The 27800-nt window shown below is 55.8% G+C and overlaps 2 protein-coding genes across 2 annotated transcripts; both read left to right on the top strand.

Moving 5' to 3' along the window:
- The first annotated feature begins 521 nt into the window (after window positions 1-521).
- On the top strand, window positions 522-9266 carry LOC133748428 (cytochrome c oxidase subunit 6B1). Its single transcript, XM_062177219.1, has 4 exons — window positions 522-629; window positions 2069-2184; window positions 4443-4543; window positions 9097-9266. The coding sequence occupies exons 2-4, from the start codon at window positions 2079-2081 to the stop codon at window positions 9148-9150; spliced, it is 261 nt and encodes an 86-aa protein (XP_062033203.1). The 5' UTR covers window positions 522-629; window positions 2069-2078; the 3' UTR covers window positions 9151-9266.
- An 8103-nt stretch (window positions 9267-17369) lies between these two features.
- Window positions 17370-26694, top strand: UPK1A (uroplakin 1A). The gene is made up of 7 exons (XM_062177392.1): window positions 17370-17450; window positions 19903-20103; window positions 21934-22008; window positions 22124-22231; window positions 24803-24982; window positions 26488-26571; window positions 26650-26694. The coding sequence occupies exons 1-7, from the start codon at window positions 17370-17372 to the stop codon at window positions 26692-26694; spliced, it is 774 nt and encodes a 257-aa protein (XP_062033376.1).
- The last annotated feature ends 1106 nt before the right edge of the window (window positions 26695-27800 follow it).

Here is a 27800-nt window from a genome sequence, read left to right as displayed (position 1 = left end):
AGGGAGCCTGCCCCGAGCTTCCGTGGGGTTCCTTGGCCTGCAGCCAAGCTTGTGTGGCCTCCGTGGCTGCTGGCTTCCTGTGTGGACTGTGGCCTGGCCAGCGTTTCCTGCACATTCCGCTCTCGGGGAACCTTCCCTGCCCGCATTCCCTCTCCAATCACGCACCTATGCCCTCACCAGCAGCCTGCCATGTGCGGGTGCTGGGACGTTGGTACTAAAATGGGGGGAGGCGGCTTAAACAGGGGCAGCTATTAAATTACTTCCGCGGGGACATTTTTCCCACCCCCACTTTCCAATCAATCCCGCGATCTGGAACTCCTCTGCCTGGCTGAAGACGGAGAGGGGCCGGGACCCTGTAACGGGGCAACCCAGAGCCCTTGCAAGCGCCGCGAACCCACCGTCGCCCGGAGTGATGATGAGCAGGCATTCCGCCCAATCAGAGGCGCGGTTCCTGGCGGGCGTGGCCTGCTTCAGGGCCCGCCCGTCCGCGGACGCTCTAGGCGCTCGGAGGACTCCCCTAGGCCCCTCGCCTCCCGGCTTCCGCCGGCCCTAATTCCGCTTCCTGTCTGCCGTCGGCGTCTTTGCTGAGGGTCACATTGAGCGGCCAGCTGCTTCAGGGGCGTCGTCAGGTGAGTGTGGCGGGCTCGGGACCCGGAGCGCAGCCTCCCCGAGGCCGGGCGGAGGCTTCCGGGCTGCGGGGCCGGGGCCCGGGCTGCCGCGCTGCCAGGAACAGCTCTCGACTGTGCGGCTGAGCCTTCCGGCCAGGCGGCACTGCGGACAGCTGCATCCTGCGTGTGTACCCCTCCCTCCCCCGGTGAGAGCCCCCTTTCCCGGCAGGAGCCCGGGCTGTGGGTTCGGAGGTCCGGCCTGCAGTGCCGGTGGGGCCGCAGCCCGGCTCCCTGGTGTCCTCCTCCCTCGTGGATGCTGGGGCGGCCGCAGGGTCACCGCCGATCCATCCTCGCCCGGGACCACAACCCCGACCGCGTCTGTGGCCTCGACTCGGTTAGTGCCCCAGCCCCCACCCTACCTGGCCCGCCCGCATTTGCGCCTGGCACCTCCGATTCTGCGGACTGCGCCGATGAGAGCTGTGTGTCAGCGCCTGGAGTTCCAGGAGTGCTGGCGTTGGAATGGAGGGCGGGTTCCATCCCTGTTGCATAGCCTCTGGTTGCAGCGGAGCGGGTCCTGCCGTTAGGAACGGAGGCGGCGAACATTCTAGAATCTCCTGAGAGCTCCAGGGCTCCCACGAGAGCGTTGTCACGGAGGAGAGCCTCAAATCGTGGTGCTTACAGAATCTCCCGTGACTGGCTGGCTGCATTTAAACAAATTCCGTGAAAGGCGTTTGTGGGTTCACCAGACTCCTGAGGAGTTTGTGGCACCAAAAGAAAAAAAAAAAAAGGATTGTAGGTTGCACCGGGATGGAGGCACGTCTACCCTGTGTATGCTGTGTGACCTTGGGGAGTTAGGCACCTGTCCCTTCCCCTGGATAGTTCCTGCCTCTTAGAGTGTGTCCACGTAAAGTTTGTACAGCGGGGTGCCTGGGTTTGGGGACCAGGGCTGATTTTGCTAAGGAGTAGTTGTCCACCCTGCTGTGACTTCCACACTCTGGTGTGTGCATTTCTCCCGCCCTTCCTGTGTGCATGTGTGTGCGTGCACCCACGTGTGTGTACGTGTGTGGAGAGGCAGTGGTTTGTTCACACCCAGCCCCTTCATCTCTGGTCCTGTGTGTGTGTGCACGTGTGTGTGTGCGTTGAGGGGCAATGTTTTGTTCACACCCAGCCCGTTCATTTCTCTGGTCCTGTGTGCGTGTGTGTTGAGAAGGCAGTGTTCTGTTCATACCCAGCCCCTTCATCTCTTGGTCCTGTGTGTGTGTTAGAGAGAGGCAGTGGTTTGTCCACACCCAGCCCCTTCATCTCTCTGGTCCTGTGTGCGTGTGTGTGTGTGTGTGTGTGAGAGGCAGTGGTTTGTTCACACCCAGCCCCTTCATCTCTGGTCCTCTTCCACTGGGCCTGGTTGGTCCGACCTCCCCATGCTCAGAGCCCCTGCCAGCACCCACTCTTTCTACCTCCAGGATCAGCACCATGGCAGAAGACATCAAGACCAAAATCAAGAACTACAAGACCGCTCCATTTGACAGCCGCTTCCCCAACCAGAACCAGACCAGGAACTGCTGGCAGAACTACCTGGGTGAGCAGTGCATGGGGGTGGAGGTACAGGCCCGCCCCTGCACCCACACCGCAGGTCACTCACCTCTCACCTCCTCCTCAGGGATCCGGGCATCCCGGCCTCCCCACTTTTATTCTGACAGCCTTGCCCCTCATTACCAACTGTGCACAACGTTTATTTATTTATTTTTAACGTTTATTTATTTGTTTGAAAGACAGGGTTACAGAAAGAGAATGAGAGACACAGAGACACATAGCTCCCTATCTTCCATCTACTGGTTCACTTCCAAGGTGGCCACAACGGCGAGGGTTGAGCCAGGCCAAAGCCAGGAACCTGGAGCTGCATCTGGGTCTCCCATGCACGTGACCAAAGCCCAAGCGCTTGGGCCATTTCAACGGCTTTCCCAGACACCTTAGCAGGGAGCTGGATTAGACGTGGGGCAGCCGGTATCCAAATCGGCACTCTTACAGGATGCCAGCACTGTAGGCAGACTCAACCCTCCACACCACTACAGCAGCCCCAATAAGACTTGTTTGTAAATGGACGGGTCTATGCATGCATGTGTATGTCCATAGTGTAACATACATACAGAAAGTAAATAAAACATGCAGCTAAATGATAATTCTAAAGTGAACTCAAATAGAAGAATTGCCGTCAGGGCCAGCCCTGTGGCAGAGTGGGTAAAGCCGCCGCCTGCAGTGCTGGCATCCTGTATGGGCACCAGTTCAAGTCCTGGATGCTCCACTTCCCATCCAGCTCTCTGCTATGGCCTGGGAAAGCAGTAGAAGATGGCCCAAGTCCTTGGGCCCCTGCACCTGTGTGGGAGACCTGAAAGAAGCTCCTGGTTCCTGGCTTTGGATTGGCACAGCTCCAGCTGTTGCAGCCATCTGGGGAGTGAACCAGCAGATGGAAGATATCTCTCTCTCTCCTCCGCCTCCACCTCCGCCTCTCTGTAACTCCACCTTTCACATAAATAAATCTTAAAAAAAAAAAGCTCTTGCTTGCAGGCTGCCGTCTCCCCTGCCAACTTCTTGCTTCATCTGGAACATAAGGCCTTACCCTCTCCCCTAGAACTGTGACCCTGTCTACTTAGGGTGACCATGCTTTTATCCCACCATTTATTTACATCTAACTTGCGTCTTTGTGAACTTTAAGAGTCGTATATCTTCTGTGGTGCTTGGATTTCGTCAGTGGGTTTCAGGTTCATCAATGCCGTGGTGTGTACTTTGCTCATTTCCACTGTGCGGTTCCCCAGCACATACTATGTTCATGGACACTTGTATGTTCCATTTGGGAGCTCCTAGGAGTGCCGCTGCCATAAACATCCCTATAAATATAATTTTATGTCTGTGTGTATGCTTTTCTCTGGGGAAAAGGCCAAGGAGTGGAATACAGCAGTTTTCGTTTTTTAATTGTCTACTTTTGAAAACCTGCTTTCCTGTCTAAGACCTAGCATCGAGACCCATCCTCCTCTTCCTTGCCCTGGCTCGGGACTCCCATAATCCCACACGCCCTCCTCATGCTCCCTATAATTCCTGACCCCACAGCTTTCACACCAAGCATCCCTACGGCAGGGGTGGGGACATCTGGCCTGCAGGCAACCGCATAAGTCCCCTGAAATCATTTGGCCTGGCCCTGCCAAGGCAGCTGCAGGTGGGTTCGAAATTCAGTAAATCTAAGGCCAACGCTGTGGCACAGTGGGTTAAGCTGCCGTGATGCCAGCATCCCATATGGGCACCAGTTCAAATCCTGCCCGCTCCACTTCTGACCCAGCTCCCTGCTCATCGGCCTGGGAAAGCAGTGGAAGGTGGCCCATGTACTTGGGCCCGTGCAACTGGGTGAAGCCCCTGACTGCTGGCTCGGCCTGATCCAGCCCCAACTGGCTACTGCAGCCATCTGGGGAGTGAACTGGCAGATAGAGATCCCTCTCTCTGCTTCTCACCCCCCGTCCCCAACACTGCCTTTCAAATAAAATAAAAATAAATCGTTTTAAAAAAGAAATTCAATAAATCTGTAGCAGGCTAATTTTTAGTTGATAATTTTGTATGGCCCACAAATGATGCTGGAAATATCCAGATGGCCCTTGACAGAAAAAAAGACTCCTCAACCCTGCCCTAATGGGCGCAAAGTGAACTTAGCCGCTGGTAGAGCGCAGGTGAGCTTTTGTTTCCTGTCTGTGTACAAGCGATCATGGAGTGAAAAGCATTTCTCACGGAGTTTTGATCAAAACTGGCTTCCAGTCCTTGGTCTGCCCTGAGCCCGAATCTCTTTCTTCCCAGACTTCCACCGCTGTGAGAAGGCGATGACCGCAAAAGGGGGTGACGTCTCTGTGTGCGAGTGGTACCGGCGTGTGTACAAGTCTCTCTGCCCCATCTCCTGGGTATGTTCCTCCCGCCGGGGCCTCCGGGATGCCGGGTTGGGGAGGGTGGTGAAGGCTGTCTGTGTCGTTTTCCCATCAATTCAGATGAGTGGTAGCATTTTTTTTAAAGATTTATTTATTTATTTGAAAGTCAGAGTTATACAGAGAAAGGAGAGGCAGAGAGAGAGGTAGAGGTCTTCCATCCGATGGTTCACTCCCCAGTTGGCCGCAATGGCAGGAGCTGTGCCAGTCTGAAGCCAGGAGCCAGGAGCTTCCTCTGGGTCTCCCATGCGGGTGCAGGGGCCCAAGGACTTGGGCCATCCTCCACTGCTTTCCCAGGCCACAGCAGAGAGCTGGATGGGAAGAGGAGCAGCCGGGACTAGAACTGGTGCCCATATGGGATGCTGGTGCTTCAGGACATGGCATTAACCTGCTACGCCACAGCGCCAGCCCCAAGTGGTAGCATTTTTTAGCAATATTTTTTAAAAAGTTACATAGAAATTTTAAGATGCAATGCTGTTGTGCACTAAACAGTCTGCAATATGGTATAAACGTATCTTTTATTTGCACTGAGAACCAAAAATAAAATGGTGTGCCTCACTTTATTGCCGTGGTCTAGAACCCATGCTGCCCTATCTCCAGGGTGTGCCGGGACTGAGTGCCAGGGCCCTGCACCCTGTCGATTCTAGACGTTTTCACATCGTGTATAAAAGTACACAACTCTGACCCCGGGTACATCCATCACCCAGATGCAGAGTCACCGGGGTTTCTGCACACCTCCTTCACGTACCCCTCCTCTTCTTCTTTCCTTGCGGAGCTGTTCTGAAGCCAACCCCAGTCGTGTCCTTTCCCCCTCTCCCTACTTCGTACGCATTGCCAAAAATCAGAACTCAAGAGGGCAGGCCCTTTGGGGTTTTTTTCTTTGGTTGTAAAGATTTATTTATTTACTTGCAAGTTAGAGTTACATGGAGAGAGAAGGAGAAGCAGAGAGAGAGAGAGAGGTCTTCCATCTGCTGGTTCACTCCCCAGATGGTCACAATAGCTGGAGCTGCGCCGATCCAAAGCCAGGAGCCAGGAGCTTCTCCTGGGTCTCCCACACAGGTGCAGGGGCCCAAGGACTTGGGCCATCTTCTACTGCTTTCCCAGGCCATAGCAGAGAGCTGGATTGGAAGTGGAACAGCCAGGACTCAAACCGGTACCCATAGAGGATGCCGGCACTGCAGGTGGCGGCTTTACCCACTACGCCACAGCACCAGCCCGTCTTTTAGTTCTGTTCTGATCGTCCTTTTGTTGGTGAGAGGTAGAGACAGAGAGAGGTCTTCCATTCACCGATTCACTTCTCTCTGTAGCAGAGAGCTGGATCGGAAGTGAAGCAGCCAGGACAGAAATCCGTGCCCGTCTGGGATGCGGCACTGCAGGCAGAGGCCTAGCCTGATCAAAGTGAGATGGGTTAAGCCACTGCGTGCGACCAGAGAGTGGCTTCTCTGCTCCTGACCCGGCCTCCTAGAAAGCTGCAGGTGCTGGCTCCCAGCTTTGGCCTGGCCCAGTCCTGGCTGATGGAGCTATGTTGGTAGTGAACCAACAGATGGAAAATCTCCCTAGCTCTGCCTCTGTTCTGCCTTCCAAGTAGAGGAAAATAAGTTTTAAAAAATTAATCTCCTGGGGGCCAGCGCTGTGGCACAGCAGGTTAATCCTCTGCCTGTGGCGCCAGCATCCCATATGGGCGCCAGTTCTAGTCCTGGCTGCTCCTTTTCCTATCCAGCTCTGCTGTGGCCTAGGAAAATAGTAGAAGACGGCCAAGTGCTTGGGCCTCTGCGCCTGCATGGGAGACCCGGAAGAGTTCCTGGCTCCTGGCTCCTGGCTTTGGATCGGCGCAGCTCAGCTGTTGCGGCCATTTGGGGGGTGAACCAATGGACAAGAAACCTTTCTCTCTGTCTCTCCCTCTCACTGTTTGTAACTCTCTCAAATAAATAAACAAAAATCTTTAAAAAAAATTAATCTCCTAGGCTGTGCTGTGACACAGCGGGTTAAAGCCACTGCCTGCAGTGCCCATATGGGCGCTGGTTTGAGTCCCGGCTGCTCCACTTCTGATCTGGCTCCTTGTTAATTCACCTGGGAAGGCAGTGGTGTATGGCCCAGGTCCTTAGGCCCTTGCACCTGCACGGGAGACCCAGAGAAAGCTCCTGGTTCCTGGCTTCGGACTGGCTCAGGAGTGGACCAGCATATGGAAGACCTCTCTTTCTCTCTTTGTCTCCCTCTCTCTGTAACTCTTTCAAATAAATACAATAAAATAAATCTTGAAAAAAAATTAATCTCCAGGGGCCAGCAATGTGAAATAGTGGGTTAAGCCACTGTTTGCAGTGCTGGCATCCCCTATGGGTGGCAGTTTGAGTCCCAGCTGCTCCACTTCTGATCCAGCTCCCTGCTAATGCGCCTGGGAAAGCAGCAGAAGATGGCCCAAGTACTTGGGCCCCTGCACCCACGTGGGAGACCAGGACAAGGCTCTTAGCTTTGGCCTGGCCCAGCCCTGGCTGTTGCAGACCTTTGGGGAGTGAGCCAGCAGATGGAAGATTTTTCTCTCCCTGTAATTCTGCCTTTCAAATAAATAAGCCAATCTTTAAAAACAAATAAGTAAAAATAAATCTGCAGTCCCAGTAATCGGACAGAGCAGGGTGTGTGGAGAATTCACTCCTCCTATAAGGTGAGCATTTAAATCATTTTTTCCAACCACTCTACTTTTCCATTTTAAAAACATCTTTAGTTTTCCTGTGAAAAATAATACTGCCTTCCTGTAGAATCTTGAAAAACAGAGATTGATGTCAAAAGGGAAAGCCTCTTGGTCACCACTGGTTCACTCCCCAAATGGCCTCAACAGCCAGGGCTGGGCCAGGCCAAAGCCAGGAGCTTCGTCCAGGTCTCCCATGTGAGTACAGGGCCAGGCACTTGGGCCATTTCCACTGCTTTCCTAGGCTCGCTAGCAGGGAGCTGGATCAGAAATGGAGAGCAGCCGGGACTCGAACCCGCACACATATGGTGTTGCAGGCAATGGCTTAACCCACTGTGCCACAACGTTGGCCCCTATGTGATTTTTTGAATCCAATTACATATCATACTCTACTCTTTTTTTTTTTAACTTAATAAGCATTTTATATGTTTTCATATCAGCACAATCTGCCAAGTTACTAGGTAGCCATATCTGTGTTTTTGTTTACTTATCTGAGAGGCAGCGTGATAGGAGAAAAGGCTGAGATCCTCCACCCGCTGGTTCACAACCCAGATGGCTCTGCCATCCAGTGTGTAGGTGTACAAGAGAGTGTGCAAACGTGACTATGCTTGTCACTCACCGTAATTAGGAAATATTGGGGTCGGCATTGGGCTGTCGCATGCAGAGCTGCCTCCTGTGATGCTGCCGTCCCTTGGGGGGCCTGTTTGTGTCCCGGCTGCTCCACTTCCCATCCAGATCCCTACTGGTGGCCTGGGAAAGCAGTGGAAGATGGCCCAAGTGCTTGGACCCCTGCCTCCGATGTGGGAGACCCAGATGAAGCTCCTGGCTCCTGGCTTCAGCCTGGCCCAGCCCCGACCGTTGTGGCCATCTGGGGAGTGAACCAGTGGATGGAAGGTCTCTCTGTAGCTCTGACTTTCTAATAAATAAGTATTTTTTTTTTAATTTTTTTTTATTTTTTGACAGGCAGAGTGGATAGTGAGAGAGAGAGACAGAGAGAAAGGTCTTCCTTTTTGCCGTTGGTTCACCCTCCAATGGCCGCTGCGGCCGGCGCATCTCGCTGATCCGAAGCCAGGAGCCAGGTGCTTTTCCTGGTCTCCCATGCGGGTGCAGGGCCCAAGCACTTGGGCCATCCTCCTCTGCCTTCCCGGGCCATGGCAGAGAGCTGGCCAGGAAGAGGGGCAACCGGGACAGAATCCGGTGCCCCAACCGGGACTAGAACCCGGTGTGCCGGCGCCGCAAGGTGGAGGATTAGCCAGTTAAGCCACGGCGCTGGCCTAAATAAGTATTTTTAAACTATATTTTATTTGTTGATTGTTTGGCCGACTGGTTCAGAAACCGGTTGGGAAGTCCTTGTGCCATGTGTGAGCGCCGAGGGTCAGCCCCGGCTCTCTGCTCCTGGTGTCCAGCTTCCTGTGAAGCGGACCCTGGGAGGCGGCAGTGCTGGCGTCAGCATCAGGTCCCCGCCGGGTGGGTGGAGTCCCTAGTCTGCGCTCAGCCCAGTCCCAGCGGTTGTGGCGTGTAGGGAAGGAGGCAGCCGACGGGAGCCGGGAGCGTTCTCTGTTTCTCCTTCTCTCCTCCAGTCTCATCAAGACGATATAATGCAAAGGTGTTTTCTTGGTAAAGGATCGCTAATGATCCTGTGAGCTGTTGGGAAAATGGGGTGTGCAGGCTTGCTTAATGGGGGGTTGAAGAAATCCAGCCCAGAGGCGCCCAGGTCTGCGAGGTGTGCCTTCCCCCATCCATTGTGTGCCAGCCACTCAGGAGAGCGGGCCTCCCTGCTGGCTCCCTGGGCCTGGGCCACCCGCCCACCTGGTGTCCCCACAGAGTAACACCACCTGTCTCTCCGCAGGTCTCCGCCTGGGACGAACGCCGAGCAGAAGGCACGTTTCCTGGGAAGATCTGAACTGGCCCCACCCACTCCTGTACCTCCGTCCCGCTCCCAGGGTGGGAAAGGGGGACCTGCCCTGGGACCCTGAATCATGACTGAGCTGATAATAAAAACTCGCTAGAGACCTGGAAGACTGTGCGTGCCTGGGAGAGCTGGGTGGTTGGGGTCCGCAGGCTGCCCCTCCGAGGGGCTCAGTGTGCCTCTCTTCTGTCGTGTCTCGCTTTGCTCTGCTGTGTTCTTGGCCAGCCAGACGGCCACCAGAGTGGTGATCAGACAGAAGAGCTGCCGTCCCTGTCTGGGCTGCCGCTGGGGTGTGTGCCTGCCCTAACTGAACAGCACCTGGCGTACCTCCCCCCTGCCCCCCGCTAGCCGAACATGATTGTTCTCAACCCCAACCAGTCTGTTTCACTCACCTCTGTGCACTTCCCGTACCACCCAATTTTCACGCAAATCCTGGAGATTATATTTAAAAGAGATTTATTTAAAAGAACAACACAGAAATCTTCCATCTGCTGGTTCACCCCCCAGATGGCCACGACAGCCCGAGTTGGTCCAGAACAAAGCCAGGAACCCAGTGCTACATCTGGGTCTCCCACACGGGTGGCAGGGACCTGAGTACATGGGCCGTCCTCTGCTGCTTTCCCAGGCACGTTAGCAGGGAGCTGGACCAGAACAGAGCAGCCGGCACTTGAACCAGTGCTCCCATATGGGATGCTGCTGTTACAGGCTACACCCTAGCTTGCTGTGCCACACCATAGGCCCCAAGATACAGATTTTTTAAGCATAATCACAGTATCATTATATCTAAAAAATGATGAATTCTTATCCTTTTTTTTTTTTTTTTTTTTTTAATTTGAAAAGCAGAGTCACAGTGGAAGGACACAGATCCACTAAATGGCTGCACAGCCAGGAGTGGGCTGGAACCAGGAACCAGAAACTCCATGCAGGCCTCCCACGTGGGTGGCTGGTGCCCGAGCACCTGGGCCATTCTCACTGTCTCCCAGGAGCACTCTGACCTGGGATGCCAGTGCTGCAGGTGCAGCTAAATGCACCGTGCCCCCAAAGCTGGCCCCACAAATTCATCTCCCGGAAGCAGTTTTCTGCCTCCGGGGTCACTTCTCCCTGTGTACCTTGCCCCCTCTTTCACATTGATCTGGGACACACGAGGCCCCCACAGGGGGTCGCCCCACTGCAGCCCGAAGGCCTCACCTGACTTGTCAGACGGAGCAGACACGTGAGCTGCAGGCCAGCACCCGTGTCCCGGACATTTAAGTGGTTGGCCACAGACTTGGCTGAGGCCCGAGTGGGCAGACCTGGTCCTTCACCTGGGCAGGTGGCCTTAGGGAGTGATATCTGTAGTGGCTGCCATGAGAAGAGGGAGCTGTGAACACAGGGACTTGAACCGGCGCCCCTGTGGGATGCCGGTGCTGCAGGCGGCAGCTTAACCCACACTGGTCCCCCCACGCATGCCCTGTTTATTGCACACATGAGCTTGCTCGTCCTTGACCATTGCCTCCCACCCCAATCACTAAAACATAATTCCCATGATTTTAATTTGGCTAGTTTCTATTTTCATTTTATTTGAAAGGCAGAGCGAGGTCTTCCATCTTCGGTTCATTCTCCAAAGCCAGGTGTCCACAACTCCATGTGGCTCTCCCACGTGGGTGGCAGGGACCCAGGCACCTGAGCCCTCACCTGCTGCCTCCCAGGGTCTGCATGAGCAGAAACCTGGACGGAAGGCAGAGGAGCTGGGACTGGGGACAGGCACTCACTCCAGTGTGGGGTACCGGGCGGCCCAGTGGGGCTCTAACTGCTCCACTGACCCCCACCCTCTCCTAAGTTTGTTTTTATCCATTGGAAAGGCAAACAGAGAGAGATAACACCTGCTGGTTCACTCACCAAGTGCCCACAACAGCCAGGACTGGGTCAGACTGAAGCCAGGAACCTGGAACCCCACACAAGTCTTCCACACGGGTAGCAGGGACCCAAGGACTGGACCCATCATCACCGCCTCCCAGGATGAATGAGCAGGGAGGCTGGATCAGCAGGGGAACACTGATGCAGGACGCAGGGTCCCCATGGGCAGCTTAACCAGCAGCGCCACGACACTGGCCCCGAGAGCAGGGATTTTAAAACTTCTTACCATGAATTTGTTTAAAGATTTATTTATTTGCTTGAAACTCTGAGTTACAGAAGGGAGAGAGAGAAGCCTCCATCCACTGGTTTATTCCCCAGATGGCCGCAATGGCCGGGACTGGGCCAGGCTAAAGCCAGGAACCAGGAGCTTCTTCTGGTTCTCCCACATGGGTGCAGGGGCCCAAGGACTTGGGCCATCCTCCACTGCTTTTCCCAGGCCATTAGCCAGAGCTGGATCGGAAGTGGAGCAGCTGGGACTTGAACTGACGCCCATATGGGATGTCAGCGTGGCAGGCGGTGGCTTTACCCATTATGCCACAATGTAACGACATTTTAAATTTTTAGTTATCTATTAGAGCAAGCGAGCTCTTATCCATGCTGGCTTACTCCCCAGATGCCCACCACAGCCCCAGCCGGAGCCCACCAGTGTCCTCCCCGGGGCGGAGACGGTCAGCTATGGACAATACAACCACGGATGCTCTAAGTGGCCATCAGGAGCTGGCGACTCCGTGTGTACAGAGCAACACAGATGGGTCTTAAAGTCATGGTGTCAAGGGAGAAAGGGAAGACCAGAAAGAGCTACAGACACAGTCGTGGGCATGTAAGCTAGAAAAATGTGTGCACAGGAAGCAAAGATATTCACTTTTTTTTTTTTTTTTTTGACAGGCAGAGTGGACAGTGAGAGAGAGAAAGAGAGAGAGAGAGAAAGGTCTTCCTTTGCCGTTGGTTCACCCTCCAATGGCCACCGCGGCCGGCGCGCTGCAGCTGATCCGAAGCCGGGAGCCAGGTGCTTCTCCTGGTCTCCCATGGGGTGCAGGGCCCAAGCACTTGGGCCATCCTCCACTGCACTCCCGGGCCACAGCAGAGAGCTGGACTGGAAGAGGAGCAACCGGGACAGAATCCGGCGCCCCGATTGGGACTAGAACCCGGGGTGCCGGCGCCGGCCGATATTCACTTCTTGCGAGCACATCCAACAGAGTGACCGGGGTCATCATTTCACAATCACATGAAGTCGCATGCCTTACGTCTGTCTAATTGTTAGCAGTTGCACCTCACCAAAGTTAGGGGGAGAGGGAAGCCCAGGGTCTTCAGAAAGTTCCTGGAGTCCAGCGCCGCAGCTCACTAGGCTAATCCTCCGCCTGCGGCGCTGGCACACCGGGTTCTAGTCCCGGCTGGGGCGCCGGTTCTGTCCCAGTTGCTCCTCTTGCAGTCCAGCTCTCTGCTGTGGCCCAGGAAGGCAGTGGAGGATGGCCCAGGTCCTTGGGCCCTGCACCCACATGGGAGACCAGGAGGAAGCACCTGGCTCCTGGCTTTGGATCCGCAGTGCGCGGGCCATAGCGGTCATTTGGGGGGTGAACTAACGGAAGGAAGACCTTTCTCTCTGTCTCTCTCTCACTGTCTAACACTGCCTGTGAAAGGAAGAAAGGAGGAAAGAAAGTTCCTTCCTGGAAGGGGCTGGCATTGGCACAGTGAGCTAAGCCGCCATCTGTGACGCTGGCATCCCATGTCCCACTGCTCTGCCTCCAAGCCAACTCTCTGTCAACCCGCCTGGGAAGCCAGAAGAAGATGGCCCAAATGCTTGAGCTTCCTGCCACCCACATGGGAGACCAAAGTAAAACTGCTGGCTCCTGGCTTTGGCCTGGCCCAGCCCTGGTTGTTGCAGCCATTTGGGGAGTGAAACAGCAGATGGAAGACCTCCCCCCGCCCTCCTGCTTCAAATAAATGTCTTAAAAGAAAAAAAAATTTGGGGGCCAGGTCTGTGGTGTAGTGGGTTAAGCTGCTGCCTCTGGCGCTGGCATCCCATATGGGTGCCGGTTCTAGTCCTGGCTGCTCCACTTCTGATCCAGCTCTCTGCTATGGCCTGGGTAGGCAGTAGAAGATGGCCCAAGTGTTTGTGCCCCTGCACTCACCTAGGAGACCTGGATGGAGTGCCTGGCTCCTGGCTTCAGCCTGGCCCGGTGCTGGGGAGTGAACCAACAGATGGAAAAATCTCTCTCTGCCTCTCTCTCTCTCTCTCTTTAACTCTGTAACTCTGCATTTCAAAATAAATTAAATTGATATTTTTCAAAAATTTCATTGTAAATACATATTATGAGAAAACTATGCATGGATATTAAATGTTTTGCACCAAATAAATTTAGCTTTTAATTCCTTTCCCACAAAATTTTTGGAGTAACTTTGTATACTGGACATATTACAACGTTTGCCAGTAGGGGGCGCCAAAAGAGAGTGGGATGTGGAGTCCCCAAAGGAATGAAATAAGTGTAAAACAGGAGGTGTCTTGTGGGGAACAGCCAGCCAGAGCGGGCTTGATTGACTCAATCTGGGATCCCTGGGACTTACACAGGACGACAGGGAAGGTGTGAGATCATCCATCTCAAAGCTCTCTCTGCCGTGAGAGCAAGCGGACTCCAATGCACCTGCAACGTGAGTAAAGCCACACAAGAGCTGCAGGAGGAAACCAGTTAGATTTACAGGTGCAGCGGGTTCAGCTGCAGCCTGCGAGACCGGCATCCCATATCAGAGCACGGGTTCGAGTCCCAGCTGCTCTGCTCTGAGCCATCTCCCTGCTCGTGTGCAGTGGGAGGACCAGGTGGAGCTCCAGGCCCCGGCTTCAGGGAGTGAACCAGCAGATGGAAGATTCTCTCTCTCTCTCTCTCTCTTTCTCTGCCTCTCCCTCTCCCTCTCTCTCTCCCTCTCTCATTCTCACTCTCCCTTTCAACAAATACATAGATCTTAAAAATAAAAATTTAGATTTAATAAAGCTGGGTGGGAAGTATGTGGATGCTTGTTACATTATTCTCTATATTTTCTGCCTACTTGGAACATTTTATAATTTTTTTAACATTTTATAATTTTTTTAAATTAGAAGATTTTTTTAAAATTAGAAGATGTTTTCCACCGAGCATGAGAAGATGAGGCATCTCGGAACTAAACAATGACAGGCTGACAGCGGGGCCTGCGACGCTGAGGCCAGCCCCAAGCAGGGCTAGAGAGCCCCTCCCTACACAGCAGCGCTGCCCAGAGCCCGGCCAGCGGGGCTGCATCCCTGGAACAGCGGATCCGAATCTCTCTGGGGCGCCTTTGGTGCACACGCAGGATGCCGGTCTCCTAGGACTCCCAGCCCTCCCTCAGCTGGTCCTGCCTTCAGGATTGCAAACATCCTCTTACTAAAATGAACTCACTGAATGGAGAGAGTGGCTTTACAGCCCCGCAGCTGATCAGACCCCCGAGGTCACTTATTTCCCCTATAGATAGAACCTAGATGGTCCCTCTTACCTTGAGGGATTTTCCCAGGACTCTCAAGCCCTGAGCAGGAAGCGTCCGCCAGCTGACTGAGCAAAGCCCACTCTGCCACCCCCCCCCCCGCCCCCAGCCCTCAAAGAGCCATCAAACGAGAACCACTAGCGCTGCAGACCACCCCCGGGACCTGGACATGCACTGAACACACACGTCTCAACTCCAGCTGCAATCCACGGGGACCAGGAGCCCTAACCCCTCGAGCCCTCGAGCCCAGGAGACAAGCAGGAGCTGCCCAGCTCCTCGCTCTGCACTCTGCAGTCAACACCAGCTTTCTCCCACCACCTGGGCTCCGGTGTGGGCCTGCCCACAGCACGGTGGGGGCGTGGACCCAGGGAATGGGGACTTCATCACTGTGCATTTGCATCATTTCATTTCCTGTCTCTGGACAGCCCACGAGCATCTCGTGTGCCTCCCTTGGAAACCACCGCTTTACCAGTTAGCGTGTTTCTCTGAACAGCTCTACCTGCATCAGAAGAGCCAGGTGGGTCACACAGAAAAGCACACTTCTTTGCAGTGGACAGCTTTATAGATTCTCACAATCTGGACGCCCCCGCGTCCCCAGGTCCAAGTCTAGGAAGAGAAATCTCCCCCAGCTCTTGTCCCCAAAGGAAACCACTGCCTCTGATGTTTGTCACCCTGGGTTGGTTTTTGCCTGTTCCGGAACTTCCTGTGGCTTTTTTCATATCTTGCATGGTGTGTTTTAGACTCTCCCTTGCACCTGCATCCATCAAGAGTTCATTTGCTTTTATTGCTGAACATTATCCATGGCCTGCAGGGGCCATATGGACGCAGCCATCCTGCTGCTGGGGGGCACATGGGGTGGTTTCCAGTTTGGGGTCACTAGGAATTACATTCATGGAATTTGGTGGACAGGAGCCGGCAATTCACAGGGACCTATGGCTGAACCACAGGGTAGCCTATGTTCATTGTTAGGGGACCCAGGCATTGTAATTACTTGAAGGAAGCAATTAGCAAGCAATCAGCATTTCAACATTTGTAGTTTTTAAAAAGATAGATTTACTTATTTCAAAGGCAGACTGACAGAGAGGGAGAGACAGAGAGAAGAAATCTCTCCCCAATGGCTGTAATGGCTGGGGCTGGGCCAGACTGAGCCAAGAGCTTGGATGTCCTGTGTGGGTAGCAAGGGCCCAGTCCTTGGGTCATCGGCTGCTGCTTCCCCACGTGCATTAGCAGGGAGCTGGACCGGCAGTGGAACAGCCTGGACTCGAACCGGCACCCGTGTGGGATGCCGGCAACTCAAACAGCGGCTTCACCTGCTGCATCACAGCGCTGGGCCCCAACATTTATTGTCTCGAAGACTGACTTACTTAACTGTAAGAAAGAATAGTGAAAATTCAAGTTTGGCATCACAGTTCCCTGGCTTCCGGTTTCTGGACGGCGTGTTAACGCCCCAGTGAGGACAACTTTCTGCTCCGTGGACGTCTCCTATAACTTGCAAATACAAGCAGGAAGCAACTGAACATACACATGCATATTTCAGATTATGAGTATTTGCATAGCCCTATTGTTCTGCAAATTTGTTAAGCCAAACTTATCAAATGTACCTGACGGTCATTATTATTTAAATTTTCTGCTTAGTGCTTTAAGATATATGTAAATCTAGAGAGATAAAGGATCTTAAACCCAAAGCGGGTTGACTGAAAACCAAATGAACCAGCTCCCTTGGTGGTTGTAGCCAAGGTTAGGGCCAAGCCTACGTGTCGGCGGGGGCGTTCTGAGCGCCGGGCGGCCCCGGGGGCTGGGGCTCCGGGCCGAGGTCTGCGGCGCGCCCGCGGAACCACGAGGGGGCGCCACCGGGGAGAGCGCGCGGAGGCGCCCAGGCCCTGCGGGAGGCTGTGGACCTCGCTCGCCTCGCTTGCCGCCTCCGCCGCCCCCGGGACAGCGGTCCGAGGAGACCCCCTCGGCAGCTGGGCTTTGCACCTAGGTCTTTAGTGTTGCGATCTGAAGCAGTGCGCACTGCCGGCTTTGTCCCTGTGTTCTGGCTCCTCCGCCTGCACTCGCACGCCCGTCTCACTGGCCGTCTTGTCACCTTCCCTTACCCCAGCGCAGCCCCGTGCTCACCGCCTGGGATCTCCCCCCATCCAGCTCCTGACCTCGGGAAGCGGGAGCCACTGCCCCAGGTCGCGCTCCGGCAAAGGAGGCAGTTCTGGGATTCTGGGCTCAGATGCGGCTCCCCGGGAAGCCCACGTGGAGGCAGAGACGCCAGGTGGGGCGCTCAGCTCTCCAACCCCACCCCGAAAGCCGTCCTGGCAGCCTGGGCCCCAGAGGCCACAGGTACATCGGCCTGCCGGGACCATGGCACAATCAGGAATTTCAAGTCTATAAATCAACCGGGTGGCAGGGAGCTCCTAGAACTGCCCTCCCCTCCTGGCCGGCCTGCCTGGCCTCTGCTCCTCTCCCCTGGTCACCCTCCCCCCTTCCCCGGGGATTGGTCCAGGGAGGGGCCTGGGCCTATATAGGCAGGTGCTGTGGGTGGGGCTGGCCTGTAGCTGCTTTGGGCCGAGGAGGTGAGGAGGGGGCTCTCTCCAGGGGCTCAGAGAGGCCAGTGAGTGCTGAGTCTGGTTTCCCCTTCTGTTAAAAGAGCCCACCACCAGGACTGGGGGAGGCCCGGCACACCCCTACCGCCCGCCTGGGCCCTGCAGAGAGCCGGAGCAGTCTGTGGGGATGACAGGGCAGTCCTGCTGGGGAGGGTGGGCGCTCCGTCTGCTCCGTGCCCTCCGTGCCCTCCCGCACCTGCGCTGCCTCACCTCTGCTCCTGCGTCCCAGGCAGGACCATGGCTCCAGCAGCAGCAGAGGCGGAGAAGGGGTCTCCGGTGGTGGTGGGCCTGCTGGTCGTGGGCAACATCATTATTCTGGTGAGTCGCACCTCCCTCCCCCGTGCTGGGGAGGGGTGGGCCCGAGGGCCCCGGACTCCCCAGCAGGCTGGCGCTGCAGACTCTCAAGACAGGGCAGCCCGGGGTTCAAATCCCAGCTCCGCCTCCCCCCAGCCAAGGGACCTTATTGAGCAGCGCGACTCATCTTGCCCCCTTTCTCGTCTATACTCTGTCCTGGCCGTGTGCATTCATCCACGCTTGGCCCTCCGCCGAGGGACGGCGCTGGGCACAGCCGGCCATTGTCATCGACGTCACCGAGGACGTGAAGTGACCGCTTGGCGCACAGATGCCCATGATAATAACAACAATGTCGTTAATGAATGTCGATGCTTAAAAAAAAAAAAAAAAAAAGATGATGCCTGCACATGGCTTTAGAGCCAGGCTGCCCGAGTTCAAATCCCGGCTCTGCCACTTTCTAGTTGTGGGTCCTGGGGCCAACGGTAGAACTTCCTGGGCCTCAGTTTTCCCTTGGGTAAGCCGGAGGGGAGTTAGCAGCGCTGTGAGGAGAGGGAGTGGCTGGATTCCTTTGTTTTGTCCTGTTGGCGTGTGTGGTTCCCGTCTGCACTGGCCAGAGCAACGGCACCCTATGGCTGGGGACAAAAACGAATTCCCCATAAAGCAGCTACCGTGAGCAGACACCAGGGGCCAGCTTTTACTCTTTGTTTGTTTTTTTAAATGATTCATTTTTATTTATTTGAAAGGCAGAATGACAGCGGGAAAGACAGAGAGAGAAAGAGATCTTCCATCCGCGGTTTCACTCTCCAAATGGCCACCATGAACAAGGGCTGGGCCAGGTGGAAACCGGGAGCCAGGGACTCCACCCCGGTCTCCCACATGAGCGGCAGGGGCCCAAAGCCTTCCGCCTTCTGCAACTTTCCCCAGTGCAACAGCAGGGGGCTGGATCGGAGGCAGAGCAGCTGGCCAGGGAGAGCCGCCTGGCTGCATGGGGGCATCCTGCCACTGCAGGAGCCATCCCTTCGTGACGGGCTGCGTGAGCCGGCCCATCTGTGGATTGGTACGCCAGGGGAAAGGCCAGGCCACAGGGCCGCTGCCTTTGTGATTTTCATGCTCACGGCCCAAGTTCCCCTCCTTGAGAACTTCTAGCAACACTGCTAGAGCGCTTGAAAAAAGGTCGTGGAGAAGGCGTGTCAAAAAAACTGTGTGTGGATTTCAACTCTTTTGCGGCAAAATAAGCTTATCTTTTTTTTTTTTTTTTTTAAAGTGTATATTGCCGGCGCCACGGCTCAATAGGCTAATCCTCCACCTTGCGGCGCCGGCACACCAGGTTCTAGTCCCGGTCGGGGTGCCGGATTCTGTCCCGGTTGCCCCTCTTCTAGGCCAGCTCTCTGCTGTGGCCAGGGAGTGCAGTGGAGGATGGCCCAAGTGCTTGGGCCCTGCACCCCATGGGAGACCAGGAGAAGCACCTGGCTCCTGGCTTCAGATCAGTGCGGTGCGCACGCTGGCCGCGCTGGCCATTGGAGGGTGAACCAACGGCAAAGGAAGACCTTTCTCTCTGTCTCTCTCTCTCAGTGTCCACTCTGCCTGTCAAATAAAATAAAATAAAAAAGTGTATTTTTTTTTATTTGACAGAGTTAGACAGTGAGAGAGAGAGAGACAGAGAGAAAGGTCTTCCTTCCGTTGATTCACCCCCCTACACCCAAATGGCCGCTACTGCGGGAGCTATGCTGATCCGAAGCCAGGAGCCAGGTGCTTCCTCCTGGTCTCCCATGGGGTGCAGGGCCCAAGCATTTGGGCCATCTTCCACTGCCTTCCCGAGCCACAGCAGAGAGCTGGACTGGAAGAGGAGCAACTGGGACTAGAACCCGGTGCCCATATGGGATGCCTGCTCAAAAAGTGTATTTATATATTTATTTTATTTGAAAGGCAGAGAGACAAAGAGAGATCTCTCATTGCTGGTCCACTCCCTAGACAGCCAGGGCTGGGCCAGGTCAAAGGCAGGACAGAGCCTGGGACTCCATCCGGGTGTCCCAGGTGGGCGGGTGGCAGGGCCCCACGCGCTTGAGCCATTACTGCCTCCTGGGGTGTGCGAACAGGAACCCGGAGTGGAGAGTGGAGCTGGGACCGGAAGCCAGCACTCTGAGTTGGGATGTGGGTGTCCCAAGCCTGTCTTAACTCCTGCACCAAACAGCTGTCCCTCACCTTACCTCCTCACTCTGCGTCTCCCCAGACCTCCGCAGCCTGCTCACGTTAGGGGAAGGCAGGCTGACGCACCTCCCCGGAGCCCGGCACCAGCGCCAGGCTTTGCCTGCTCTACCCTGGGATGGCTCTCGCTGGGCCCCCCCTTCCCTCCTGGCCTCTGCCCCAGCCCTGCTGTGTGCCCACTTTACAGAGAGGCCAGGGGAGGCTCAGAACGGGGAAGGGACTTGCTCGCGGAGAACCCCGGAGCCGTGAGCCTTCTGCCCTGTGTGTCCAGCTGTCAGGCCTGGCCCTGTTTGCCGAGACAGTGTGGGTGACAGCCGACCAGTACCGCGTGTACCCGCTGATGGGTGTCTCTGGCAAGGACGACGTCTTCGCGGGCGCCTGGATCGCCATCTTCTGCGGCTTCTCCTTCTTCGTGGTGGCCAGCTTCGGTGTGGGCGCCGCTCTGTGCCGCAGCCACTCCATGATCCTCACGGTGAGGCGCCCCAGGATGTGGGTGGGGACGGGCAGGGGGCGGGACGGGCATCCTCGTGACCCTACTTGACAGAAATGGAAAGTGAGGCTCAGAGGGGTGAATTCACTTACCCAAAGTCACACAGCAAGTGTGTGGCAGAACCAGTCTGAACCTGAGCAGCAACAGATCCGAGTCTGAGCTCCCGATCTCTGCCGGCAATAACTGACACTTCCCACGGGCCGGCACTAGGGTGAGCAGCTTTGAAAATGAGCTCCTGTGAGCTCTCCAGAAGTTAGTGCTTTTCAACCCACTTGCTAGATGGGGAAACTGAGGTTGAACAGGCCCCATAGCCTCTGTGAGGTGACTGGAAGAGCCAGGAGTCCCACTCAGGCCCCCTGCACCGGGCATCCTCTACAGGGGGTCCTTCCGGTCCCAGGGAGCAGGGCTTATTCTATCAGCTCAGGGTTACTGAGCGGGAAGCAGGTGCAGAGCCCTGGGCCGGGCACTGGGGCGAGGGGGTAAGCAAAGTCCTAGATGGAGGGGGGTTCACGGTCGGGGGGAAGGAGGCCAGGAGCGGGGAAGGGCAAGGGAAGGCCTCACAGCCAGGGAGAGTGTGGAGGAGGGGGAGGAGGGGGAGGAGGGGGAGGGAGGAAGGAGGAGGAGGAGGAGGAGGAGGTGGGATAGGGAGGAGGAAGGGGCAAAGGAGGAGGAAGAGGAGGGAGGGAGGGGGAGAGGAGGGGGATAGGGAGGAGGAAGGGGGAGAGGGAAGGGGCGGGGGGGGGGAGGAGGGGAGAGGGAGGGAGGGTGCCTGGGAGTTGGGAAGGGGGTGATCAGGTGGCTTTGGCGCTCTCCTGAGAGGGCCTCCCTCCCTCCATCTCCCCCTCCTTCCCTCCCCCCCTCCCTCCCTCCCCCCTTCTTTCCTTCTTTCTTTTTTCTCCGGCAGAACATTTTAACCAAAGCCCTAGATGTTCACCCAATTATTTTTTTTATGTGTCTGTCTCCTCCATCAGTTTTTCATTAACTAAGAGATAGGATTTTTAAGAATGTGCTAAAGGAAGATCGGTGGCATTTCAAGCCCAGCGTACCTGCGTCCTGGTTTCGTAGGGACAGCCCAGGCTGGCCTCTACTTCACCCTCTGCCCGCCCGCATGTTCCTTCCTGGGCTGCACATGGCTCTGAGTGACAAGGACGCGGCTGTACAACAGCTGGGCGTGTCTAAGGATGAGGGTGAGGACTGGAAAAGCATTTTCATCCAACACCGAGTCTTGAGCCCCTCTGGCTTGTTTGGCCCTCATGCCATCGGCACACCCCAAAGATCTCACTCCTTCCTTCGCGTCCGCCAGTACCCAGCCCCAGCTCAAGGTTCCTGGTTGGAGAAATGTCTCGAGTCACCTCGCACAGTGAGCAGATTCTAAGCCATTCATTCACGTTCGGAAACCCTTTGTGTTTTTTTGAAGGTTATTTATTTATTTGAAAGGCAGAGACAGAGAGAGAGAGGTGTTCCATCCGCTGGTGCACTCCCTGGTTGGTTGAGAAGGCTGGGGCTGGACTAGGCCAAAGTCAGGAGCCTGGAACTCCCTCTGGGTCTCCCACGTGGGTGCAGGGGCCCAAGCACGTGGGCCATCCTCTGCTGCTTTCCCAGGCGCATTAGCAGGGAGCTGGATCACACGTTGAGCATCCGGGACTTGCACCAGCACTCTGACATGGGATTGCCAGAGTCACAGGTGGCAGCTTAACCCACTGCACCACAGTGCCAGCCCCTGTTCTGTACTACCCATTGATTGGTCCCTCAAGGGCTGTGAGGTCACTGGCTCCCCCTGACCGGTGTCCCCGTCCCTCGGTGTCTCCCCAGTACCTGGTGCTCATGCTCATCGTCTACATCTTCGAGTGTGCCTCCTGCATCACCTCCTACACCCACCGGGACTATGTGAGTCGGGCGGAGCCGGCGCAGGGGCGTGGCCCGGGAGTGGGGGCAGGGAGTGGGGGCAGGGGGGCAGGGGGAGGGGCGAGGTCAACCTTTGGCCTCCGCTGGCCCTCTGCAGATGGTGTCCAACCCATCGCTGATCACCAAGCAGATGCTGACGTTCTACAGTGCCGACACGGACCAGGGTCAGGAGCTGACCCGTCTCTGGGACCGCATCATGATCGAGGTGGGTGAGGGCCAGCGGGCGGCTGGGAGGGCCTGGGGCTCTGCCCACAGGCGTAGCAGCACCCCCAGCGTGCCCATGGAAGATGAGTGAGTGCTTCTTAAACACATTTTTTAAAAATTATTTATGTTGTTATTTGGCTGAGAGTCAGAAAGCCAGAGAGGTCTTCCATCCACTGATTGGCTCTCCAGTTACCCAGAACAGCTGGTGCTGGGCCAGGCTGAAGCAAGGAGGCAGAACTCCCTTGGGTCTCCCCTGTGGGTGGCAGAGACCCAACCTCTGGAGCCATCACCTGCTGCCCCTGCCCCCCCCCCCCCCCCGATGCACACTGGCAGGCAGGCACCTGGCACTAGGAGGTCCTGAGCTGCATCTCACCTGTGAGGCCAAATGCCTTTCCCCAGTGGGTTGCCAGAGCCGGCGCTGTGGCACTGTGTGTTAAGCTGTCACCTGCAGTGCTGGCATCCCATGTGGGTGCTGGTTCAAGTCCCGGCTGCTCCACTTCTGATCTAGCTCCTTGTTAATGCACCTGCGAAGATGGCCCAAGTGCTTGGGCCCATGGACCTGCATGGGAGACCTGGAGGAAGCTCCTGGCTCCTGGTTTCAGCCTGGCCCAGCCCTGGCCTTTATGGCCATTTGGTGGGGCGGGTGATGGACCAGCAGATGAAGGATCTCTCTCTCTCTGCCTCTCCTTCTCTTTCTGTAACTCTGCCTTTCAAATAAATATTTTTTTTTTTTTAAGAAAAGCACTCATATGAGCCCTACAAGGACAGGGCTTTGGTCATCGCCATTGTCCAGGTGAATAAGTGGGGCCAGAAGGGACAGTCACTTGCCGGGGCTGGCAGGGCTGGCAGTTGACAGAGCTGCTGTTTGACTCTGGCTGTCTGGGTTTGGGACCCCTGCTCTTAGCCAATCCATGTGCTGCTCATTAGTGAGAATAACAACGGGAATCGTAGCAACCATTTCCTGAGCACAACTTTTGGTTTAGCGTTGTTCAAAGCACTTTGGAAGCGCATGTAATCCTTGGAGCTGCCACTGTGGCACAGATTAAGCTGCCGCCTGCAAAGCCAGCACCCCAAGTGGACTCCAGTTCAAGTCCTGGCTGCTCCACTTTTTAAAAAATATGTATTTATTTGAAAGTCAGAGTTACACAGAGAAAGGAGAGGCAGAGAGAGAGAGGTCTTCCATCTGCTGGTTCACTCCCCAGATGGCTGCAACGGCCGGAGCTGTGCCAATCCAAAGCCAGGAGCCAGGAGCTTCTTCCGGGTCTCCTACGCAGGTGCAGGGGCCCAAGGACTTGGGCCATCTTCTACTGATTTCCCAGGCTATAGCAGAGAGCTGGATGGGAAGAGGAGCAGCCAGAACTAGAACCAGCGCCCATATGGGATGCCAGCACTTCAGGCCGGGGCGTTAACCCGCTGCGCCACAGTGCCAGCCCCAGCTACTCCACTTCTGATACAGATCCTTGCTAACGTGCCTGTGAAAGCAGTGGAAGATGGCCCAAGTGCTTGAGCCCCTGCCATCCACGTGGGAGACCCAGATGGCTTTCCAGGCTCCTGGCTTTGGCCTGGCCAAGTCCTGGCTGTTGCAGACTTTTGGGGAGTGAATCACAGATGGCAAGTCTCGTTCCCTCCCTCTCTGTGTCACTCTGCCTTTCAAATACATATATTAAGTAAAAAAAAAAAAAAAGACAACAACAAAAACAAAAAAACTTACATAACCCTCACAACCACCCCGTAAGGAAGCCAGCAGAGGTCACACAGCTGGCAGGGGACACAAAGCTACAGGTTCAAACCCAGGCGCTAGGTTCCACCATACACTCTTTTTTTAAAGGATCTATTTACTTTTATTCACTCACCTTTAAAGATTTATTTAGTTAGTCGAAAGTCAGAGTTACAGAAAGAGGGGAAGACAAAGAGAGAGATCTTCCATCCACTGGTTTGCTCCCCACATGGCCACAACAGCCAGATCTGAGCCAGCCTGAGGTCAAGAGTCTGGAACGCCATCTGGGTCCCCTGTGAGTGGTGCAGGGGCCCCAACACTTGGGCCACACTCTGCTGCCTTCCCAGGTGCGTTGGCAGGGAGCTGGATTGGAAGTGGAGCAGCTGGGACTCGAACTGGTGCCCCTATATGGCGTGCTGGTGTACCAAGTGATGGTGGCTTCCCCCGCTGTACCACCACGCCAGCCCCCAGAGTGGAGCTCTTAATTAGACCCCAGAGGATGTTGCATCAGAAGAGAAAGGAACTGAGTAGCCAGGGGAAACTGAGGTCCCCACTTGGCCACCTTCTGGTGCCAGGAAAAGCCAGAAATCTGCCTTTGTGTGTGATTTTGTCAGCATAGCTTTTGAGGAACTAATTAAAAAATAAACCATGAATGGGGATTTGAGTCAGATTCCCCACCTGCCTCCTATCCCTGGGAGAAATCTCGCCTCATCCTTGCTGGCCCACACACAGCCAGGCGAGGGGGAAGTCGGGCCCATGGGGTGGGGGTGGGGGGCAGCCCTCTCTTTCCCTGCTGTATGGGGCCAACAGCTGTGTGCCCTGAGCCCATGCCTGCCTGACCCTCCCCACCCCCAGCAAGAATGCTGTGGCACTTCCGGGCCCATGGACTGGGTGAACTACACATCAGCCTTCCGGGCGGCCACTCCAGAGGTGGTGTTCCCCTGGCCCCCACTGTGCTGTCGCCGGACTGGAAACTTCATCCCCGTCAACGAAGAGGGCTGCCGCCTGGGCCACGTGGATTACCTGTTCATCAAGGTGTGTCCTCTCCCGCCACTGCACCTGCACCTGTCTGCCCACCTGGCTGTCCTTCTCCAATTTCGGCTCACTCTCTGCTTCTTCCTCCTGTGCCCCCTCCCACTGTCTATCCACCCGGCTCCCTCCTTCTCTCTCTCTCTGCCCCCCCTCACACTCTCTCTTCCCCCCTCCCCCCAACTCTCTCTCTGCAAACCAGTGAGACGCTCACAGGGTCTGTCTGGCCACTACCTGGCACCTGCAGCTTTTCTCAGGTTATCTGGGAATACGAGAAAACAGTGCTAACAGCAGCCCAGCCAATAACAAGCGCCATTCCGTGAGCCTCTCCGTGCCATAAGTCTTTGTTGTTATTTAATCCTCACCAACACCTGACAAGGAAAAGGTTATGATTACCCAATTTTTCTTTTTTAAAATGATTTTTTTTATTCATTTGAGGGGCAGAATTACAGGCAGAAAAGTTTTCCATCTGCTGGTTCACTCCCCAAATGGCTGCAACAGCTGGAGCTGGGCCGATCTAACGCCAGGAGCCAGGAGCTTCTTCCGGGTCTCCCACAGGGGTGCAGGGGCCCGAGGACTTGGGCCATCTTCTACTGCTTTCCCAGGCCATTAGCAGGGAGCATGACTAGAAGTGAGCAGCTGGGACTAGAACCAGCGTCCATATGTGATGTTGGTGCTGCAGGCGGAGGCTTTACCCGCTACGCCACAACGCCGGCCTTGGTTACCCCATTTTTTGGATGATAAAAGGAAGAGGTCGCTTACCAGTAAGGGATAGAGCCAGGAGTCGACGTCACATGGTCAGGCCCAGTGAGTGAGGGGGCGTTAATTACAGCAAGGCAAGTGCAGAGGTAGCGACAGAAGCCAGAAGCTGAGACTAAGAGAAGAACCGGCCTCCGTCAGCTGCCGAGGCGCATCTCAAATCAGCTGTCACAGCGAGGGCAGCCTGTGTGCAAAGCACTCCCCCGATGGCCACAGGAGATGACTGCGGAGCTTCCCTGCCTTATCTCCCCCCGGGGGCTCTGGCACTGCTCTCAAAGGCAGTGCTATCAAGATCTCCACTTTGCAGAGGGGAACACTGAGGCCCAGAAGGTTGGGATCATCCCTCAGCCCTAAAGGGGAGACACGGCAGAGCTGGGCCCCAACCTGGGCCTGACTCCAGGGCACACACCCTGACTCTCTGTCGGCGCTGCTCCCAGGCCAGGACAGACACACAGGAGTCTCTGGCGTGGGGCCCAGCCACGCTTTAGCTCATCTCCAAATCCGGAGGTGCCAGACTGGACGAATCCTAACAGTGTGACTCGCGGGCAGCATGGGAGGCTGGCTCAAATCAGAGTCGCCCCGACGGTCAGAGCCCCCACTGGGGCAGCTCCTCCTTGCACAGGTCCTGGGCACCCCTTGCCCAGGTAAGAAAACCAAGAAAGGAAGTGACTTCCCCAGGGGCGCACAGAGGCTCCTGCCCTCGACTGCCGGCCTGCCCAGGCATCATTCAGACCCTCTCTGTCCCCTGCAAGGGCTGCTTCGAGCACATCGGCCATGCCATTGACAGCTACACGTGGGGCATCTCGTGGTTTGGGTTCGCCATCCTGATGTGGACGGTGAGTGGCGGGAGCCCCTGGGCGGGGTGGGTCTGAGCGTGTGGCTGGGGAACCGCCTCTCACTGCCTCCTCTCGCAGCTCCCGGTGATGCTGATAGCCATGTACTTCTACACCACACTCTGAGGACGGGAAGGAGAGGCCCCTTGCGCACCAGGGCCTCCTCCGGGGCCTGGACAATCGTCACTCTACTGTCCCCAGCATCTTCCGGTGCAGAACTGAGCGTGGAGCAGATGTTCAATAAACACCAGTTGACTGATGGAATGAATTTGTTTTCTCTGGGGTGAGGGTGAATGAAAAAGTCTTCTGGGGGCCCGGCTCTGTGGCGTAGCGGGTAAAGCCACTGCCTGCAGTGCTGGCATTCCGTACGGGCGCCAGTTCAAGTCCCAGCTGCCCCACTTCTGATCCAGCTCTCTGCTATGGCCTGGGAAAGCAGCGGAAGATGGTCCAAGTGCTTGGGCCCCTGCAACCGTGTGGGAGACCTGGAAGAAGCTGCAGGCTCCTGGCTTCCAATCAGCACAGCTCCAGCCATTGTGGCCATCTGGGGAGTGAACCAGTGGATGGAAGACCTCTCTCTCTGCCTCTCCTTCTCTTTCTGCATAACTCTGACTTCCAAATAAATACATAAATCTTTTTTTTTTTTTTAAAATAAGTCTTTTGGCAGAAATCCAGCTGGCTCTCTGGAAAGCAGAAAATGAAATTTGTGGGGCCAGCATTGTGGTGCAGTAGGTTAATCCTCCCCCTGTGGTACCGGCATCCCATATGGGCGCAGGTTGAGTCCTGGCTGCTCCACTTCCAATCCAGCTCCCTGCTGGTGGTCTGAGAAGGGCAATGGAGGATGGCTGAAGTCCTTAGGTCCCTGATACCCATGGGGGAGACCTGGAAGAAACTCCTGGCTCCGGGCTTCAGCCTGGCCCCGCCCCAGCTGCTGCGGCCATCTGGGGGGAGTGCCAGCCCCCAGACTTGCATCTTTATAGCTGAGAAACACAGCAGTGGGAAGGGGCCTCTTCCCTCCCCTCCTCTTCAGTCCAGGAGTTGAACCTCGCTGGCCTGGGTTAGGGTCCAGGCTCATCCTTTGGCTGAGACAAGGCTGAGGCAAGGCTGAGGCAGCCAGGGGCGCTGCTGGGGAGGGGCAGTGTTTCTCAAAGGGAGGTCAGGGCGCAGGGCTGTTGAGATGGTAGCTGGGATGCACTTCCTCCTCCTGGGGGCTGCAGCTTCAGCAAGGTCTCCAA

Source organism: Lepus europaeus, chromosome 19 (assembly GCF_033115175.1).
Source record: "Lepus europaeus isolate LE1 chromosome 19, mLepTim1.pri, whole genome shotgun sequence".
Taxonomy (NCBI): domain Eukaryota; kingdom Metazoa; phylum Chordata; class Mammalia; order Lagomorpha; family Leporidae; genus Lepus; species Lepus europaeus.
Note: the sequence above shows the minus strand (reverse complement) of the source record. Positions and strands in the feature narration are given on the sequence as shown.